This window comes from Erinaceus europaeus, chromosome 2 (assembly GCF_950295315.1).
Source record: "Erinaceus europaeus chromosome 2, mEriEur2.1, whole genome shotgun sequence".
NCBI classification, from domain to species: domain Eukaryota; kingdom Metazoa; phylum Chordata; class Mammalia; order Eulipotyphla; family Erinaceidae; genus Erinaceus; species Erinaceus europaeus.
The window spans coordinates 112,890,394-112,911,429 of record NC_080163.1 but is presented as its reverse complement, the minus strand read 5'-3'; the positions used below and the strand labels follow the sequence as shown (position 1 = coordinate 112,911,429).

Genomic DNA, 21,036 nt, shown 5'->3' with positions numbered 1-21,036 from the left:
ACCCCCTGAATTAATCAGTGTCCACAGAAAACAAAGTGTGCTGGCCAGAGTTTCTGGATTGGAGTCCCAGAAACAGGTTCTGTCCTAGGATAGGATGGAGGTTGATGTCATTGGTTTAGCCTGTGTCCTAGGAGGAAGGTTCTGTCATGGTGTCTTGGGGAAGACTGGCCTGGAGTTGGTTTTGCTTATCACTTCTCATCTTTTCTCCTACAAAAGCTATCTGAGTTTACTTCTGGCCCAAGTAGAGAGAGGACAGGGTTGGGATGAGAGACTATTCCATTTTATCCTATTTTCTACCCCATTCTGAGAGGAATCTATTATCAGCAATTGCTCTACCTTCTAGATGAATTGACACCTCTACACATTTATGCTTGAACTTCCTTTGTTTTTCTGTGTCAGTGATCATTGTTCCACCTGCTCTGCAGCCTCTCCCCACATCTCTCATCCCTTCACTTACTTGAACTAAGGAAACGGTGCTGAACATGTGCTTGTTATTGGCTACTTGTCTGCATCGTGTAAGATTCTGTTCTTGATTTATGTTCAGACCAGGTGGGTTTCACGTTAACTTACTTATGTATGCAGGCCTCACCCTGACTAGGAGGGTGACTCCATGTAGACTGAGTGTGTTTGGCCTAGTGTGCAATAATTAAGTATATCGCCAGTTCTGCATTGGTCATTGCATTTGTAACTGGTCAGCAAGAGAGCCTACTGTAGTCCTATGGGCATGGTTATTTTCTTTGTCAGAATACCTCTACCTACCCCATCATCCTTTGGTTTGTTTGATGAAGTTTCACTCATCCTTCAGAACACATTTATTCTATCATCTATATATCAGTCTGTCTATTGCAGTGACAAGGAATGAGCTTAAGACCTCTCTTATTGACACCTCTCTTAGGTGTGAGACCTCTGATCAGCTTCCCAGGCCCAATTTCATATTTTTTTTTATATTGTTGTTTCAAGTACATATTATTATTTCAAGTTCACACTTATTATATACCCAAATTATTTTAAACACTCACTTTAGTATTACTCTAAGTTCACACTCCTTATACATTAATATTCTATTCTAGGTTAATTTCATATTATTTTTTCAGAGAGAGAGAACAGTACTGTTTCACTAGCCATGGAACTTCCATCAGTACTGTCTGTAGTGCTCCCATGTGGTGTTGAGGTTCAAACCCAGCACCTCATGCATGGTCAGGTATAATTTTTACCTAGAAAGAAATCTGGCCCCTAGGAATCATTTTAAAGATATGCCATAGCACTAGTTCACCTTCTATGGGGCTCCCTCAGTGCCATCCATAGGTGCTATCAAATGGTGCTGGACCTTGAACCCAGAGCCTCCTACATAGTAAGACACATGTTCTACTGGGTGAGCTTACTCCCATCCTCGTACACCCCCACATCACCACCACCACACGGCTCCCCCTCCAACCTTTTCTCATTTCTCCTGAAGCATACTAATTGGAGAAACTACCATTTGTGGTTTGGTTTCATACCTTACACCAAACAGTGACCATCGCTAGGTGTGAGGTTCCAGCACCCAGGATAGGTTCTTTTTTTTTTTTTTTTTCCCTCCAGGGTTATTGCTGGGCTTGGTGCCTGCACCATGAATCCACCACTCCTGGAGGCCATTTTTTCCCCCTTTTGTTGCCCTTGTTGTTGTAGCCTCGTTGTGGTTACTATTATTGCCATTGTTGATTTTGTTCGTTGTGGGATAGGACAGAGAGAAATGGAGAGAGGAGGGGAAGACAGAGAGGGGGAGAGAAAGATAGACACCCGCAGACCTGCTTCACTGCCTGTGAAGCGACTCCCCTGCAGGTGGGGAGCTGGGGGCTCAAACTGGAATCCTTATGCCGGTCCCTGCGCTTTGCACCACATGCGCTTAACCCACTGTGCCACCGCCTAACCCCCCAGAATAGGTTCTTAATCATAACAAATTCTCATTAAATGGTTCACACATTAATGGGCAATAAACAGAAACAGAGAGGTGGAATAAATAAATTCATTTGTTTAAAGCTGATACAGGGTCCAGGAGACAGCTCACTTGGTACTGCGTGCCTTACTGTACATGAAGCACTGGGTTCATGCCCCCGAGCCACATCAGAACAGTGTTATGTTGTCTCTCCTTCTCTATGTCCCTTTCCCTCTGTCTAATGAGAAAATTGGACCCAGGAGACCACTCAGTAGTACCATGGATGTGTGAGGCCCTGAGTTTAAATTCCCTAGAATAATAAAAGGAAATGCAATTAATTCAGATCTAGGGCTGGGAAGAGAGCTCAGCCTGTTAGAGTGTCAACTTTCATGACTGAAACCCCAGAACCTATAGGTTCAGTCCCTAGCACAACTTTATGTAGTTCTCTCTACCTCTCCCTCTCCTCCTACTCCTGTCATTCTCTCTCCCTCATAAATAAATAAATCTTTAAAGAATAAAGCTAGATCAATCCAGGCCAGTGTTAAGAATAATTCAGTTTCTACATCCTTCTCTTTACTTTATTCCATCTTAAAACTTACTTTTTTCTTGGAAAAAAAAATTGTCATCTCATGTTTAAGTACAAAAGCTCGTAAGTAAAAAGGAAAATAAAAAGAGAAATATTTGAAACTGATATCCTATCTGAAATCTAGAAAAGAAGACCTGAGACTCATTTCCAGTAATAAAAGTAAAAGAGCTGAAGCTTCATGTAACAACTCTTCATAAAAATACCAGATTCACTAAATGTAAAAAATGAAATTATAAATAATAAGTAAATGTGAGTTATATAGGATAGTTTCATTATCTTCATAGAAAAATCCTATCAGCATATAGAAACAAAGGTTTATAGGGAGTTTTATCATAGGGATAGCTACTGAAACTCATTGGTGAATTAAAAAAATGATTTTTTAAATCACCAAGATTATCACTTAAGTTTGGTATCTACACAACGCCATCATTTCTAGTGGCCATCTTCCTTTCTCTCTCTTCTTTCTTTTCTTCTTTCCTTCCCTCCTTCCTTTCTCTCTCTATCACTTTTTCTTTTCTTTCTTTTTTCTTTCCTTAATTTTTTTTAAGTAGGAACACAGAGAAGAAGGAAAGATACCTACAACACTTTTCCACCACTTGTGAAACTTTCCCCCACTTAGGTTGGAACTAAGGGCTTGACCCTGGTCATTGTGCATGGCAACATGTTCACACTACCAGATGAGCCACTGGCCCCCAAAATGAAAGATTGTGTGATAATTTAAGAATGTATGAATCAGGGCTGGATAATGTGCTTGCTTTTAACATGTACATGACCCGGATTATGACCACAACCCCCACTGCACTGAAGGAAACTTCAGTGTCTTTCTCTTCCTCTCTTTCTGTCTGTCTGTCTCTCTCTCCCTTCCCCTTTCTCTATCTGGAAAAAAAGAAAATATGATAAAATAGTGATATATTAATATATTAGTAATATTAATATCATAATGTATTAATAATAATGAAAGCTTGTTTATACGACATTCCATTCTACCATAGTCTGGGAAAGATTTTTTTTTCAAACCATTTTATTGGGCAAATGGTGGTTTACAGAATAGTTGTTGACACATGAATATAATATCTTATCTCTGTGGTAGGTACCTGCACACCTCTCCCACCATCAACTTATGTCTTTCTCCATCATCTTGCAGTAGGTCTCCAGAATCCTCTGGGAAAGATTTGAAATGAATGCTTTTGAAAGCATTAGTTTATGGAGTCTGCAGTAGCACAGCTTAACAGCGCAGGTGACGCAAAGTGCAAGGACCGGCATAAGGATCCCGGTTCTAGACCCTGGCTCCCCACCTGCAGGGGAGTCGCTTCACAAGTGGTGAAGCAAGTCTGCAGGTGTCTGTCTCTCCCCTCTCTGTCTTCCCCTCCTCTCTCCATTTCTCTCTGTCGTATACAACAACAACAATAATAACTACAACAACAAAACAACAAGGGCAACAAAAAGGGAATAAATAAGTAAATAAATATTTTTTTAAAGTTTTTTAAAAAGAAAGCATTAGTTTAATGTTAAAAGGTGGTTTTTAAATTTAACCTTTAAGACACCTTCTATTAACTTATATAATTTTTTAATTAGGGGGTTAGGTAGTAGCGCAGCAGGTTAGGTGCACGTGGCACAGAGTGCAAGGACCAGTGTAAGGATCCCGGTTTGAGCCCCTGGTTCTCCACCTGCAGGGGAGTTGCTTCACAGGCGGTGAAGCAGGTCTGCATGTTGGGAAATTGTGCAGATGCGGTCACATCCACCTTATTGTCCCCTCAGGATACTGTCAATTCCTGCGAGAGTTGAAATTCTATTCCCGGAGTGCCTTGTTCCACCATGTTGTCCCCTCAGGGTATTGTCAATTCCTGGGAGAGAAACCCTATTCCCAGAGTGCCTTGTTTCCTAGCCAATCCTGTCCCGACTTGTCACTTCTGGTTTTTGCCCTATTAAGCCCTCCTGCTTCCCCTCTCTCTCTCTCTCTTTGCCCGCTTTTCACCTTGGTGATCTGACACAGGGAAGGGTTGTTGCTGTAGCAAGAGGCAGCCATTTTGCTAGCTCCATGTGGCCCAAACTTCTGCGCTATCACCCAACTCTGAGGTGCCCACGTGAATAAAGATTTGTGTTCCCTCTCTGCTCCAGATCTCCTCTCTCTCCTCCACGTCGCAGCCTGACATCTGCAGGTGTCTATCTTTCTCTCCCCCTCTCTGTCTTCCCCTCCTCTCTACGTTTCTCTCTGTCCTATCCAACAATGAACAACATCAACAATAACAATAATAGCCATAACAAGGCTACAACAGCAAGGGCAACAAAAGGGAGAAAAAAAATTTTTTTAATTAACAAAGCCCAGAAAGATTTACTGCAGCTTATCTGTAATGACTCCTTAAATTAAAAATTTGGAATTAAAAAAATATATAAGCAGCCAGGGGAGGGTGGGCTCAGTGTTATAGTATAGGACTTGCATGCATGAACTCTCAAACACAGTGTGCTTGAGCAGTACTTTGGCTCTTCCTTTCTTTTTTTCTCTCTTTCTTTCTTTTTTAAGATTTCATTTATTTATTCATGACAAAGATAGGAGATAGAACCAAACATCATTCTGGTACATGAGCTGCCTGGAATTGAACTCAGGACCTCATGCTTGACAATCTATTGCCTTAGCCACTGTGCCACCTCCCAGACCACAACTATGGCTCTTTCTTTCATGAATACATAAATCTTCAAAAACAAAGTATTTATAGAAGTTCATGCTTATAAATGGTTGTTCAGTGTTTGCCTCACTGGGATAATAATTTCTAGTCATATAGGATTTTTCCTTAATATAGTATTAACGTAACATTTCTGCATCCTTAATCCTGGTGGCCCTCTAGTGCCAACAGCACATCTGCTTTGACTCTGCAGGGTATGTACTCATGACTGAGTGTTTGTTTTGATTTTGTTGTATCTTCAGTGTGGTTTATTGCCCACGCAGAGCCTAACAAATCTACATAATGTTTTGCTTGTCACACCATTGTAGGTGTTGTGGTCTTTGGAACTGGGACACTGGATGTCTGAAGAACCCTTTGAGCTTTCCAACTACTTCCCTGCAGCACCTGTAAGTCTGATGGTTGTTTTGATTTTAATTTTTTTTTTTTGATTTTCTGTGATGGTAAATGCAATTTCGTGTTCTCAGGAATTGCTGATGTCATAGAGATGGACTCAAGTTTTGATTAAATATGGCACGATTTTTGTCTGTAATTAAAAGCATAGTCATAGAAATCAATACTTATTTTTATCATTCTATGAGAACAAGGGTGGGAAAATGAGAACATCTTGCAAAAGTCAATAAGGAATGCATTCTCAAAATCTGTTAATGACCAAAATCCTCAGGATCAGGGAAATTGAAAATGAGAGAAGACCAGATTCTTTTGCTGGAAGTTATATCTTACGTACCTCTTCATAAACCATGCTTTTGGTATGAATGTAGATTAAAACTCATAGGTGTAACAGTTGGGCTCGTGTTTTACTGTGGGTATTTTGGTGTGTTTTCTAAACTCAACTTCAGTTTTACTGACTTTTAAGTGTTAAAAGTATTAATTGCTGATTGGAAAAGCTCCAGATTCTAATTTTTACAAAAAAGAAAAAAAAAGTTCACTGATCTGTGACAGTTTCTTCATTGAAAAGACCAATCCCTGAAAGATAAATGCTAAATTTGTCTGCAGTGGGTCTTGCTGTTTTGCCTTATTTGAGCCTGCCACCTAACATGTAACTCCACCATAACACAAGGTTGAACTTTGCCCATTCGTCACTGTGGTTCTCTGGATTGTATTTAGTTTCATCTGTAGGATTACTGTCTTGATTCTCTCTCTCTCTTTTTATTTTTTATTATCTTTATTTCTTTATTGGATAGAGACAGCCAGAGATTGAGAGGATGGGGGGAGATAGAGAGAGCAAGAGAGAGATACCTGCAGCCCTGCTTCACCACTCATAAGCTTTCCCCCTGCAGGTGCAGATCAGGGACTTGAACCTGGTCCTTGAGGGTCCTTGAGCACTGTAATGTGTGCTCTTAACCAGGTGAGCCACCACCTGGCCCCCTATCTTGATAATCTTTTAATTCCATTTACTTAAGGAGGAAATGAGTTCTCAGCAAGTGAAGAGAAAACTATGTTCCTGTCACAGAGAGGTTTTTGATGTTCATTTCACCTACCTACCTGGGGAAGTGAAACAGGTTAATGTTTCTCTATGTTTCTGTCTTGTCATTTATAGATAATAGAAACTTAGTATCTTTTTTGAAGTGGTGACATTTTCTTCTTTTCATATATTTTTTTAATTTGATGCAGAACCATAATGCCATTGTTGAATTTAGCACTGTTTCATAACTTGTACGAACTGGGAGTGGGGTTGGGTGTCTTTACTCAGCCAAAATACAGAGCATTTGACTTTTTCATATCTACAAAAGGACTCAAAACCCAGTCAGTGACTATATTGTGTAAAGGTTGCTGAACCACGTGGGGGAAGAGGGCACAGAGTGTAAAATAATCAGATCAGAAAAGTGGGATCAAGAATAATGGTAAAAGACTGTAAGATAAGAGAATGAAGTAGAGACTGTATATTTAGTTCTGAGATTCCTAGCAGCTGACTTAATGTTAATACATGAGAAATAGCTTTCCAGTTTAAAGTATTACACAGAAGTCCATTTGCATTTAGTGCACTGAAACTTCAAAAGGTGTGAAAACTCTAGCAGTTAAAGGTTTTGCGGTCCTGAGGCTAAATCTATATTCTGTTATTTTTATGTCAACATTTGAATATACTACGAACATCAGACTTGTTTTTGCACTCCTAAGCCCTTATTTTTCCTTAAGTTTACTGGTAGACACATAAAAAAAAAAAAAAAAAGCCTGACCAATGCAAATAGCTTTTTACCTTAAATAAATTTAAGTATGAATCCAACAGAAGTAGCACATTGTAACTGTCTTAGATGGAAGGGTTTTCTCAACCCCAAACTAAAGTATAGCTCCCTTCTCTACTTCTCTAGAACACATCTTATCCCTCTTATCCTATAACCTTGTTGATCATTGTTAAATCACTAATAAAATAAAATTTAAGAAATATCAGTATTAGAATATTGAGTAGAATATAGTAAAAACTTTGTCATGATACTAAATGTGTAATTTTCTCCACCATTTAAATTCCCTTATTTTAAGGCACAAACAAAATAGTTATAGAAACAAGTAACAAAATTACAGATAGTATCATAAAAGTTAAATGTAGTCATCTCACCTAATAAGTTATATTTAATTACTCAAATACCTTCATATTTAACAATCGGACAGCAAAAGAAAGAAATAGTACAATCTTTATATAAACTAAAAGACCCCGTGATTCTACTGATGATTCTAGAGAGCCTGGAAGTTTTCATCATATGAACTTGAAATATAAGTTTGAGCATTAACTTAAAAGTAAGCTGTCAACACTGTGTAAATATACTGTTTCCAAAATGTAAAGCACCTAGAGAGGAGGAGTAGAAGGTGCTTTTGTTATGGTTTTTCTCCTCCAAATATTAAACTGCTGATAGCCACTAAGAAGAAAAAAAATCCCTGAATATATGATGTGTTTTTATATGACTTAGAGAAGATTTTGTCTTCTTTTTAATTATGATAGTGAAGCTGAATTGAGGATGCATGACTATTTACAGAATCTATAAACAGTGCCTAAAAGAATGCAGTTCCCAGATGATGTTTACCCTGGAGCATTTATGTTCTGTTTTCCAGTTATTTACTGATGGGCTCACATGGTCACATTCTCGGTTGTGACAACAGAGTCTGTCATTTGTCAGTCCGCATCACAACCTCCAATTGATCTTTGGAGGGGTCTGCTCCCAGGTCCTGATCCCAGACTGTGACTCGTTCAGGAGAGGGTGCTTGGATTTGCAGAGCAATGCATCTTAAGAGCTGAATTTTTCCAGCTTTTGCTGGGATGCAGGGATCCCTGTGCTCCCACCACTGTGCCCTCTGTCTAAAGTGTAAGACAGGATGGCCACAAGCTTGTGGCTGTCCTTGAGAGCTGTGGCATTTCAAAAAGCAGAATGGCACCCATCCCACAGGTGTGCATGGGCCTTCAGAAGTTTGCTGGCCGGATCATCATGGTTGTGGCCTTGAGTGAGTACCCAGATCCCTTCCAGTAGTACCACTTGATCCCATTGAACTTGTTTGTGTTCTGCCTCTGTGGGTAGTACATTCCGTTCAAGTTGGAAGGACCGCAAGCATCAAACCACCAGCCTGTGAAAGTGAAACACAGCAGGCATTAGCAGCTAGGTAGGCCTAACCAACTCACCACACACTTAGAAGCTACATTCCATGCATTTCAGGGGGGCATATGCAAATATCCTCAAGTGGAGAATGCTCTGCTCCTGCAGACAAGGAATCTGACTTTTGAGCTTTGTGCAGAGTAAACTTCAGTCTCATCATGGCAAGTCCTTCTACAAGCCTGCTCATTTCTCCCATCTTGTCTTATGTGGGAAATCTGGAAGGCCTCTATTCTCAAGCACACATCCATATGTCCTGACTAAGGATACACACTCTGGATCAGAAGCCAGGCTGAGTCAAAAACAAAGGAAAGTGTGACTTTCCTGTACTAGGGTATGGGGGGCCCCAAATATACTTACTGTCCCTTACTCCTACCATAAGAATGCTTTGTGTTTTAAAATGTAGCTCTCCAGCTCTAAATGCCCCAAAGAAAAAAAAGAAAGTTGATAGCTAGGTTGGCATACTCTCTCAGCTACAGTTGGGAGAAAGAGTTCCTGACATAGAAAGTGAGAGCTCACGTAACACCTAACTTGAATAGGGGTGGAGAGGCAGGGAGCTTAAAGTCCTCTTTGACAAATGGGGCATGCTAGGAGGGATGAGCTCAATCCACACATGTAGGTCTGAACTAATTTTAGAAGTAGTTGTGTTGGGAGAACACATGCCACATGATGCCATTAACATGATTTTTTTTTTTCCTCCAGGGGCTCGGTGCCTGCACTGTGAAGCCACTGCTCCTGGAGGCTATTTTTTCCCCTTTTGTTGCCCTTGTTGTTTATCATTATTATTGTTATTATTATTGTTGTTATTGGATAGGACAGAGAGAAATGGAGAGAGGAGGGGAAGACAGAGAGGGGGAGAGAAAGATAGACACCTGCAGACCTGCTTCACCGCCTGTGAAGTGACTCCCCTGCAGGTGGGGAGCCGGGGGCTGGAACCGGGATCCTTACACCAGTCCTTGCTCTTTGCGCCATCTGCGCTTAACCCACTGCAATACCACCCGACTCCCATAAAATTTTAAAAGGTAAGAGAAAGAAAGCATCCTTACAGATATCCTAATAAAAAATAAGGTGTATGAATTTCAATGCTTATCTTAGGAACAAATGTTGGTAGGCAGCTTTAATTCTTTTTTTTTTTTCCTTTCCTTGTGAGGAGTAGGAGAATGGCAACTTAACCTTAAGGCCTTGGAGCCTTGGGAATTGGGTGATAGCGCAGTGGGTTAAGCGCACGTGGCGCAAAGTGCAAGGACCTGCATAAGGATCCTGGTTCGAGCCCCCAGTTCCCACCTGTAGGGGAGTCGCTTCTCAGGTGGTGAAGCAGGTCTGCAGGTGTCTATCTTTCTCTCCCCCTCTCTGTCTTCTCCTCTCTCCATTTCTCTCTGTCCTACCCAACTACAACGACATCAATAACAACAATAATAAATACAACAGTAAAACAACAAGGGTAACAAAAGGGAAAATACATAAATATTAAAAAAAAATTTAAAAAAGACCTTGGAGCCTTGGACACTCTAGTCTTTTTGCATAACCATTATGCTATCTCCCCTCCCAGGCAGCTTTAATTTTATCGGTTACTTTTTCATTTCTTAAAAAAAAAATCTTCTGATGCAGAATAATCTATAATGAGATATGAGATGCTATTAAATATTTACACAATGGATAGTGATCACCAGTGATCTCATCCAGGTGCTCAGACCCTTTCTGATGCTAACAGCTTCATGATTCATACTGCTCCAGATGCATTTGACAGTGTGTGTGTGTGTGTGTGTGTGTGTGTGTGTGTGTGTGTGTGTATGTGTGTTTTCTCAGAATCCATCCAGATATTCAGACTTACATATCTCTCTACCCTGAAGCTTGTTGTGTGACTCTGACCACATGTCCACACAGAAGTCTATCTGACTATGAAGCTAGTTTCTCCACAGGTTGAGACCTTATAGAGGGACTGTACCACTCGTGGGCTGCATTTCTTCTCCCCAGCCTCTTTTCCACTTTCTCTCTCAGACTCAATATCTTGAGTCAATAAATATATTGCTTCCTTGGTTATTAATGCACTTCTACTCTCTAGAGTAGTCCATGACATTCAGGTGGGTGGTCAGAGGTCACTGCCCTCTGGAGTGGATAGCTGGCTTTAGTGTGGGAATGGCAGACAGGAAAAAGGATATGAGTATTTGATATGAGATATATATATGAGTATATATCTCCCCCACCCCCCCACCCCTTCTCATTGACTTTTAGAAGGTTGTTGTGATAGGATAGAAGGACAAGCAGCTTTCACAAAATTAGCATACACACTTTCATAGAAGTTGTTTTTGAAATAATTTTGATTGATGAGATAATTGTGTTACCAAGTAGGCACTGTATTATCAAAAAAACATAGGATTGTTTTTCAGTGGCCACTAATTCTTTCATTATTACTTCATAGACAAGGAAATCACTGAATGTCAAATTGCTGTCAATAAATATATCCTTCCTTTTGACTGTAAATGATTCTTAAATGTAAGTACAAGATAAACTTTTTTTTTGCACGTGCAATTTAAAAAAATTTTTTTTACTCATTTGTACAGCACGTGTTGTTGGTAAGAGTATTGCCCTCACCTTTTTATCATTTTTATTTAGTAGGCAGAGAAGTTGAGAGGGAACAAGGTGATAGGGAAACAGAAAAAGAGACACCTCTGGGGAGCCGGGTGGGCAGTAGCACAGCGGGTTAAGTGCATGTGGCACAAAGCGCAAGGACTGGAGTAAGGATTCTGGTCCGAGCCCTGGGCTCCCTACCTTTAGGGAGTCGCTTCACAAGTGCTGAAGCAGGTCTGCAGGTGTCTGTCTTTCTCTCCCCCTCTCTGTCTTCCCTTCCTCTCTCCATTTCTCTCTGTCCTATCCAACAATGACATCAATAACAACAACAACTACAACAATAAAACAATAAAGGCAACAAAAGGGAATAAATAAATAAATAAATAAGACACCTCCATCACTGCTTCACTGCTTGTAAAGTTTCCTTCCTACAGGTAGGGACCAGGGGCTTGAACCCCAGGTCCTTATGCACGGTAACATGTGCACTCAACCAGGTCCACCACTACCTGGCCCCTTGCTCTCACCTATTTATTTATTTATTATTTTTGAAATTCTTATTTTATTTTAATTTATTAATTTATTTATTACTGGATAGAGACAGAAATTGAGAGGGGAGAAGGAAATAGAGGGAATGATACAGAGAGACACCTGCAGCCTTGCTTCCCCACTCATAAAGCTTTTCCCTTGCAGGTGGGGACCACCCAAGTCCTTGCATACTGTAATATGTGTAGTTTACCAGGTGCACCACTGTCTGGCCCCTGCCCTCACCTTTTCCATAGCTCTGATTTTCCAGAGTACTGAATGAAGTTTGGGTGATGAGTCTATGGTCTCTCTGGATGAAACCCTGGCCATCTGCCTTAAACCTTGTGGTACATTTAGGAATTAATTTGACAGCATTTATCAGACTTTTTGTGTGTGTGTGTGTGTCTTAGCAACTACTGACTGGTTTCTGTTACTCAGTTTTCAAACCTCAGCAAATCAGAGGGATGTTTTCTAAAGTTGGTTCCTATCAGCACACTGTGCTGTTTCTGAGCACACTCCTAGTCTCTTCTAGCAACTGTTACAACAATAGTTTGCTAACAGGGCAATTTTCATCTTAATTTTTAAGATAGTCTGACATGAAAGGTAGAATGTCTGAAAATAAAGGACTTGATTTAATGTGATTATTCGTTTTGATTTGCTGCTTTAAGACAGCAGGTTGATTAGTTTCTTTGAGGCATGAGTACTGTTACATTAACGAACTCTTTAAAAAAAATGATGGGGGGGGGGTCAGATGATGGTGCACCTGGTTAAGTGCATATATTACCATGTACAAGGACCCAGTTTCAAATCCCCACTCCCTACCTGTAGGGGGGATGCTTCTCAAGTGGTGAACTGATCTGTAGGTGTCTTTCTTTCTCTGTCCCCCTCTCAATTTCTCTCTGTCCTACCCATAAAAATGGGGGCAGGGGGACAGGCTGGGATATGGATTGACCTACCAATGTCCATATCCAGCAGAGAAGTAACTACAGAAGCCAGACCTTCCACCTTCTGCTCCCCCTAAAGATCTTTGGTCCATACTCCTAGGGGGATAAAGAATAGGGAAGCTTCCAGTGCAGGGGATGAGACATGGAACTCTTATGGTGAGAATTATATGGAGTTATATCCTTATTATCTTGTAATCTTTTTAATCATTATTAAATCACTAATAAAAAATAAAAGTTAAAATTTAAAAAATGACTACTGGGAGCAGTGGATATGCTTATGGCACTGAACCCCAGCAATAACCTTGGTGGCAATAATAAATAAACAAGCTAAAATAAAATAAATGATAGCTGAAAATTCTTCTTCAAACAATAATCTTTTTTTTTTTTTAATGTCATACTGGGAAATTAATCCAGGACCTTGTGCTTGTGAGGTACTGCTAAGCTGCCTTCCCAAGCCAATTTTTAATCCCTACTTTCAGAGAGGAAGAGATACTAAAGTCCTATTCCACCATGCATAGAGTTTCCTTAGTGCTATTCATAATACTCCTATGTAGTGTCAGGAATCAAACACAAAGCTCTACCACTGTACCAGTTTACAGACCCCAGACTATAAGTTATTAATAGGACACATTTCCTTTGTGTTTGCTCTCTTTTTTAAGTAGAGCTAGATCCTCATACATGTGCAATTTCACCACTGGACACAGCACCGCATTGGAGCTTATCTGTTGCCATAACACTTTCCTGTATATCAGATGTCAGGCTCAGGCAAAAACTAGTAAAGTCATAACACTTTCCACGTTGTGCTCGGGCTCAAACCGTGGATCACACACAAGATAGTGCAAGTACCCTAATTGATTAACTCCCTCTGTAGCCTCTAGGCACACTTGAGTAAAGATTTTACATTGCTATTCTAGTTATCATTTTGAATTTCCAACCTTTTCCATAAAGCAAAATGAAATAAGAGGATCCCTCTAACATCTGATATTCAGTGAGCACTAACACTCAATAAGAGCAGTATATGTCCCCACCCATCTGCCTGGGGCATGTCCTGAAAAGCCTCGGTGACCCTGCTGACCATTCCAATGTAGCATCACATTCTTGCTTAAAACTCAGCAGTTTCAAAAAGTCCAAAGCCAGCCTCCCTATATCAAATGGGTTTGTCTATTTATAAAGTGGAGATACAAGTCACCCATCACAGGTTCAAGTCCAAATAGCTGGCCTTTCACTGGAGGCAATGCTTCTCTGCCAATACAAATAGGAAGACAGCAGAGTTACCCACCTCCTGTGAGCATCTGTGAGCATTTGCAAATGCATTTGTCGTTGTCTGCATCCTTTGTGCTAAAATCATTTCCTGGTTGGCTTATGCTGCTGATTTTTCCGGCTGTCCCAGTAAGTCCTTTAAGGTGAATCCTGTGTGCATGCAAAGAACGGGGAGGGTAAAAGAGAGATCATAATTGGCTTGGGTTGTTGATTTACCTAGTGGAATATTTTTTTTAAATAACAAAGAATTCCATTCCTCAGAAGTGCATTCTGTCCTGGTTATGTGCTAAATGCATGCTCTGGACAAAAACATTTTGGCCCTGGTATAAACAGGAACCAACTTATCATCAAATCCTTAGGCAAAGAGGAATGTTTTCATGAAACCTTCAATGCATATCACTTGCACAAGTATCAGCAGGGACTTTGGAGCTGTGTAATTTATTTTCCTGCTGCTTTCAGATAAACAGAAGAGGGGGAAATAGAATGAAGGGGCATCTTCCTTCCCGGCCTCCAGCCATCACCCTTGTAGCATGAGTGCCTGGAGACGGCTGGACAGCCTCAAACATCATTATTTGCAGTGGGTGGGTGGGTGGGTGTGGGGGAGGACAGCAGATAGCACAGACTGGTCACTGAATTAGAAGTCTACAGACTGTAGCAAATCTATCCTATAGTTACTGTTCCTCATTTCTAGATAACACATAATAAACCTGTTGGACATTGCAAAAGGAATGACTGTAGTATTAACTTGAACACAAGATAATAGCTGTCCTTCTAAAAGGTTGCAAATATCTGGCTCGCATGAGAGTTTTGTGTGCCAACAAGGAGGACAGAGGGTATGGAAATAAAACTTCTAGAAAACCCATTGGCAGATGGACACAATGAAGAGCAGGACTCCTGGGGATGGCATGCAAGGGTACTGTGGTGGTCCCTCATTCATCCTAGAGATCCTACCAAACAACCTAATAATATCATTATCTTTTGTTTCAGTATAACCCTGGCACTAGTCATAGCCTTGAATACGCATTACAAGATTTGCATAGAGGAAGCTCCACTGAACACTGAGATGTATCTATTTATGTGTTTATTTATCTTTTACCACCATGATTATTGCTATACAGTGATTCCACTGCTCCTGGTGGCATATGCCCTGCCTCCCTTTTCCCTTTTTCTTTCTAGTAGAGACAGAGAGAAATTGAGAGAGGAGAGAGAGAGAGAGAAAGAGAGAAAGACAGGCAACACAATACTGCTCCCCAACTTGTGAAATATCCTCCAGCCCTGCTGGGGAACACCAGGTGCTTGAGCTCAAGTCTTTGCACATGGCAGTGTGTGCACTCTACCAGGTGTATGACCAACTGACCTTGGCCTTTGGGATTTCAAAACACTTGTAATTTCCTCCCAGCTCCTTCTCATTAATCAGAGATAGGACTGAGATAAACTACTTCCCTTGCTTTTCCTCCTCTTAATTCTTCTGTCTCCTTTGAACAATTTCACTTCTTGTGGAACTCATTAAATTTCCCCAAACGGGAGCCAAAAGAGGACAAATACTATTTGTTGGTAGTCTCTGTTAGTCTAATCTCTGTGAGAAAGGTTGTATATAATTTTAGGTTCTCTTATTATGTGGCCCGTAGATTTAGGGTACTTTCAAATTTTAATTACTAAAAATACACGTTCTTGAAATTACTTTAAATTGGTATCAGTTACTTTTGTATAATAGTGAGTGAAGAAGATGAATGCCAACCATTAAATCTCAGTATTTATACAGAGCAGCCAGAATGATTGTGAAAAGGGACCAATTTTTAAGGTTTAATGTGCAGTAGTTTTTTGTTGTTGTTTATTTGTTTCAGAAAAAAAATCACTCTACAAATGCATGCATCCGTTACTCATAACAGATTTTTCTGTTTTTCGACATTTGGAAAACATTTCTGTAGAAAACACTAAATTAGCTGCTACATGTAATTGGCCTTCTGTAATATTTATAGTTTAAAGTTTCAGTCACATCACACTTCTTTTATCATAATGACACTTGTTTTATTAGGATAATAATTTCTTTCAATGAAAAAAATGATTTTAGACTGCCAAGTAAATAAAATTGAGCTTTAATCTATTGTGTGCTTTTTAAAAATGGCATGCCCCCAAATTGACTGCATTTCTAAAGCATATCTGCTAAGAACCATCTCCATTTAAAATATTTTTGTAAATGTCAGCATACAAGGGTAATGACCCATTTTGTAAAGTCTTCTTGTATAAACAGCCTAATCCTTGCTGTTTCTCTCTTTCCCTCCCTCTCTCTCTCTCTCTCTCTCTCTCTCTCTCTCATTAATTCCTCTGTTGCAGACTCCTAACTATTATCAGTTGGAAAAATATTTAGCTTGGAGGTAAAACAGGGACCAACCACTCGTGTCTGAAACTTCATTGAAGTTTCTTTCTCTCTGGAGTGGACTTAGAGCTGCAATGATGCATCTAAACACCTCTCTCACCTTACACAGGAGCCAATGCATCTCCACAAAAGCTCTTTCCTTCCCCTAATGAGCAGTCATGGACTGTCTGCCCTGACTTGTATAAAAAGTCATGTCAGTGTTTGATGTGCATTGTTTTGAAAAAGTGTTTCTACCTTTTGCTCCACTGTTTATAAAATGTCTTATAGTGCCAAGGGGGTGGTTTAGGCAACTTCAAACCCCCCCCCCCTTTTCTGTGCTATGCCCTCAGAGGCCAGCTCTAAGATTCTGAGATTGTGTTCATTTTCTCACTAACTCAGATCTTGGAATATCTTGAATGGACGGGTTTTAGCTATGTACTGGAGACACTTGGGTAGGACTGCCAGTTAAGTGGCGGCTGTTTTCTGTGAAGCTTCAATTGAACCTCATTTTTTTCTTTTGTTTGTTTGTGTTTTTGTTTATTCATTTCTCATCTGTTTCTGGTACAGGACTGTCACAATGTATGTGGTGTGTCAGACAATACAATCACCAGGAGCCCTTGAGAACCATGTTGGTGGCCAGACCATTCTGGGTGCCTTCTCATAACACACCTAACACAGACTCTTACTTCCCTACACCCTGGCCCCTTTCTATCCACCTCTCCCAGGGCCTCGGTATATTTTCTAACAGGTCTTACTATACATACACTGTGAAGTACCATTCTCTCTTGCTATCTTGCTATCTTGCTATGCTTTGTCTCTACTCTTTTTTTTTTTTTTGCTACCAAGGTTATTGCTGGGGCTTGGTGCCTGCACTACAAATCCACTGCTCCTGGAAGCCATTTCCCCCCCATTTTTGTTGCCCTTGTTGTTATTGTTATTGTTGTCATTGCTGTCATTGTTGTTGGATAGGACAGAGAGAAATGGAGAGAGGAGGGGAAGACCGGGGGAGAGAAAGATAGACACCTGCAGACCTGCTTCACCACCCATGAAGCAACTCCCCTGCGGGTAGGGAGCCAGGAGCTTGACCAGGGATCCTTACATGAGTCCTTGTGCTTTGTGCCTTGGGCGCTTAACCCACTATGCTACCACCTAGCCCCTTGTCTCTACTCTTATGATGCTTACAGCCAGAAAGTAAGCTCCCAGCCAAGGTGGTCCATATTCCTTAGAATGTTCAAGATCTTGGCCACCAGATGGGTGGCACTTGCTAGCACTGAGGGAGAATTGTGTGTGACTATTCTGTCTATAGTAGAGGAGGAGGGTCACCAACTGTTCTTTATTTTCTTTTTTTCTTTCTTTTTTTCTAACATAGAGACAGAGAAATTGGGGGGGGGTAATAAAGATATAGATAGATAGATAGATAGATAGATAGATAGATAGATAGTAAGTTTCCCCTCCAAAGGTGGGGATTTAGGGGCTTGAACCTGGGTCCTTGAGCACTGTAAGGTGAACACTCAATCAAATGTGCCATTATCTGCCTGCCCTGACTATCTACCCCCCTAACTCCACCACTTTAAACTGAGTCCCTCCTTCTGGCTGTGGGATAGACCTTGACAGTCAAATGTGCGTCTCACTGCAAAAACATAGGTTCAGCTTTTGCTACCTTTCAGAAACAAACTCAGTCACTGGTCTACATCTGGTAGGTGACTGACTTGACATGTACAATGGAGACACAGTAGTCACCTGGTGTACAAGTAATCGTCAGATGCCTGCAGGCAGGGTTATCTCAGCTTTGAGGGTGCACAGCAAAGAGAGCAAGAGACGTCCTCAAGATAATTTCCTTAATCTTGTTATAACCAAAGTTTGAATCTTAAAACTATAGAGCCAGTAGTTTGTAAAAGCCCAGAGGCAGTAAATAACTCTAAGATACCAAATGTTTTCCTATTTAAGATAGTCTAGCAATAGTTTAGATCTAGGTAAACACAATGGGGGAGGGAGTCTCACTTTCTGAAATAGTTCTTTTTTTTTTTTTTTTTGACAATGTATAATTTGCTTACCTGTAATTGAGCTCCTCACTGGAGAGATAGAATTGTTCATACAGAGAATATGCCTCATTCCCTTCCCAGTCTTTGAAGTGGATTCTAAGCATGTAGCGCTGCTGGTTGGTCACTTGTGATACAAACTCATTTCCCAGCCAGTATTCACTCAAAGGGTTCCCAAACCCCTATAATGCAAGTTGTAAAATTCAGTTACTTGGTTTTTTTTTCTTATGTACCTATTGGGCATGGAGCTATTATCTTATAGTCATCAGAAATTCTTTCCTATGTTGGGGGAATAAGGGACCTTTCATATTAGAGTTTTTAAAAGGTTACTTATGAAGAGGGTAGGTGGTAGAGCACCTGGTGAAACACCCATGTTGCCATATGCAGGGACCCAGGTTTAAGCCCCTGGTCCCCACCTACATGGGGGAAGCTTCACCTCACTCTCTCTCTCTTTCTCCCTCTCTCGTCTCCTCTCTCCTTCCCTCTCCCTCCCTCTGTCTGTTACCCTCTATCAAAAAAATAAATATGTTTATTATGAATAAAGGTCACTTTTGACCTGGAGAGATAGTTTTCTCAAAAGAAATTAATGCTGTGCAAAGAATATTCATACCACTTTATATTCTTTCCAAGTCCTCTGAAAGTCCACGCTGCCATCTTCACGCCGCTGAATCACTGTCCACCCCCCTCCACTGGTTTCCATGTCACAGTAGGCCTGCAACAGAAATGCATAGCTATCATCTCATCTTAAATGACAGGATCAGGAGGATGTGGATGCCTTTATAACACTGGTGCTGATAAGGCTCTGTGGAGCCAATCTCTATGGTCTTCTAGGAAACAGATGGCTTTAATACATTGAAACTCATGAATTTACAGCAACGCAAAGCAAAAAGTAATACAATATGATGTGTTGATGAAAATAGAACTCTTTAGATGTCGTCTGTTCTAAAGACCCTACCCAACTACTGACCAACTACTATTCTTTTTCAAGATTTCTTTTTTTTAAAGATTTATTTGAATATTTATTTTTTAGAAAGGAGAGTATATCAGAGCATTACACTGGTACATGCAGTGCCATTGATCAAACTCAGGGCCTCATATTTAAGAGTCCAGTACCTTATCCAGTGCACCACTACCCAAGCTTCTCAAATGCTATATACTGATCATTATTGTTATTTTACTTATCTTATTTATTAATTTTTTTTTTTTTAGAGATTAATCGGAATAGACATCTTGACAGATTGGTCCAGATCCCTACTTTAATCTGTACTTATCAGTGAACTTGTGTTCACAGCCCCCGCCCCCCCCCCCACACCCTTCCTCATTTTCTATGTGTGGTGGCTGTGACTGTAGCCCAGTCCACCAGTTGTGAGTTTTGCTTCTTTACATTTAGCTCACTGCCCATCGTATTTCTCTGCCGAACTCTTTTTATTTCTGTTTTCAAACTGTCTCAGTGGGTTTGAACTTTGTTTGGAATTTTTTCTTGGACTCAAGAGCATGCATGTTCAATTTCAACTCAGCTAGGGTTTTATTGTGAAATTAAAACCCCCTGAAAATAAGATTACATAAATAGTTTTAAATAATAAGATTATAGTAGAACTAAAGAGTTTTCCACAAAGTACATTTCCCTACAGCACACAAGGTAGTAAGTATTAAAGTCAAGCTTCTAAACCAAATAGAAATCTTCTCCCTTTGTTGTTTTTCCATGGTCTTTAAGGGGAAATAATGGAGATAATCTTGGCAAAATGAGTTTAAAGGTGAACTCTTTTGCCTCTACTAACTGAAATCTTAAAGAATAAAGGCTAAAAGCAAGCCAAGAGAGCCCCTAGACGTGCTGTTGTGAGGGACTTGCCTATTGTCTCATTCCTGGTAGAACAGAACCCAGTGCCCTATTTATCACCCTACACTTATCTTCCCAAAACATCACTTGGTCTATTTTGCTTTCTTGTGTTTTCATTTTCATCCTCATGTTAGGCCCCAAGAGCCACCTCCATTAAAGAAAATAACATTTCTCAATAATAAAATTATTTTCCCTTTTTAGTTAGACTTATAAAATTAATCTATTTAAGGTAAGCCCTTAACACTTTATATCGATATTGCTGTTCTTTTTATTCAATTCAACTTTTATCCCCCATATCACTGTAGCATAGATAGATAGATAGATAGATTAGAACTTCAAATGAGCAACTCAATAAACTTTGAACCTCAACATCTTTTTATTATTATTGTTGTTGCACATATTATAGCTAGCACTATGTAAGTTACTTAATCTCACACCAGCTCTGCTGTGATTCTGTACTTCTGCGTTTGTTAAAAATTTTATAATATATATATATTGCTACCAGGTTGTGTTCTGGGGCTTTGTGCTTGCACAATGTCTCCACCATTCCTGGTGGACATTTTCATCCACACCCCTTCTCTTCCTTTCTTCCTTCCTTCCTTTCTTTCTTCCTTTCTTTCTTTCCTGATCAAAATAAAGAAAAATAGAGAATGTGGGAGAGGGAGCTAAAAATTGACACTCCTGCAGCACTGCTCCACTACTCATAAAACTCTCCCCCTATAGTTAGGGACCAGGGGCTTGAACTCAAAACAT

General features: G+C 40.2%; 2 protein-coding genes across 2 annotated transcripts in view; one reads left to right on the top strand and one right to left on the bottom strand.

The window, feature by feature from the left end:
• Positions 1–21,036, top strand: part of MCPH1 (microcephalin 1) — a 260,272-nt gene that overhangs the window by 94,677 nt on the left and 144,559 nt on the right. The window contains exon 12 of the mRNA XM_016185613.2: positions 5,491–5,568. Coding sequence (XP_016041099.2) covers positions 5,491–5,568 — 78 coding nt within the window. The remainder of the gene's footprint in view (positions 1–5,490; positions 5,569–21,036) is intronic.
• ANGPT2 (angiopoietin 2) overlaps positions 7,720–21,036 on the bottom strand; it is a 64,483-nt gene continuing 51,166 nt past the window's right edge. The window contains exons 6-9 of the mRNA XM_007517221.3: positions 19,057–19,158; positions 18,462–18,628; positions 14,071–14,201; positions 7,720–8,731 (exon numbers count right to left, since the gene is read on the bottom strand). Coding sequence (XP_007517283.1) covers positions 8,571–8,731; positions 14,071–14,201; positions 18,462–18,628; positions 19,057–19,158 — 561 coding nt within the window. The 3' untranslated portion in view covers positions 7,720–8,570. The remainder of the gene's footprint in view (positions 8,732–14,070; positions 14,202–18,461; positions 18,629–19,056; positions 19,159–21,036) is intronic.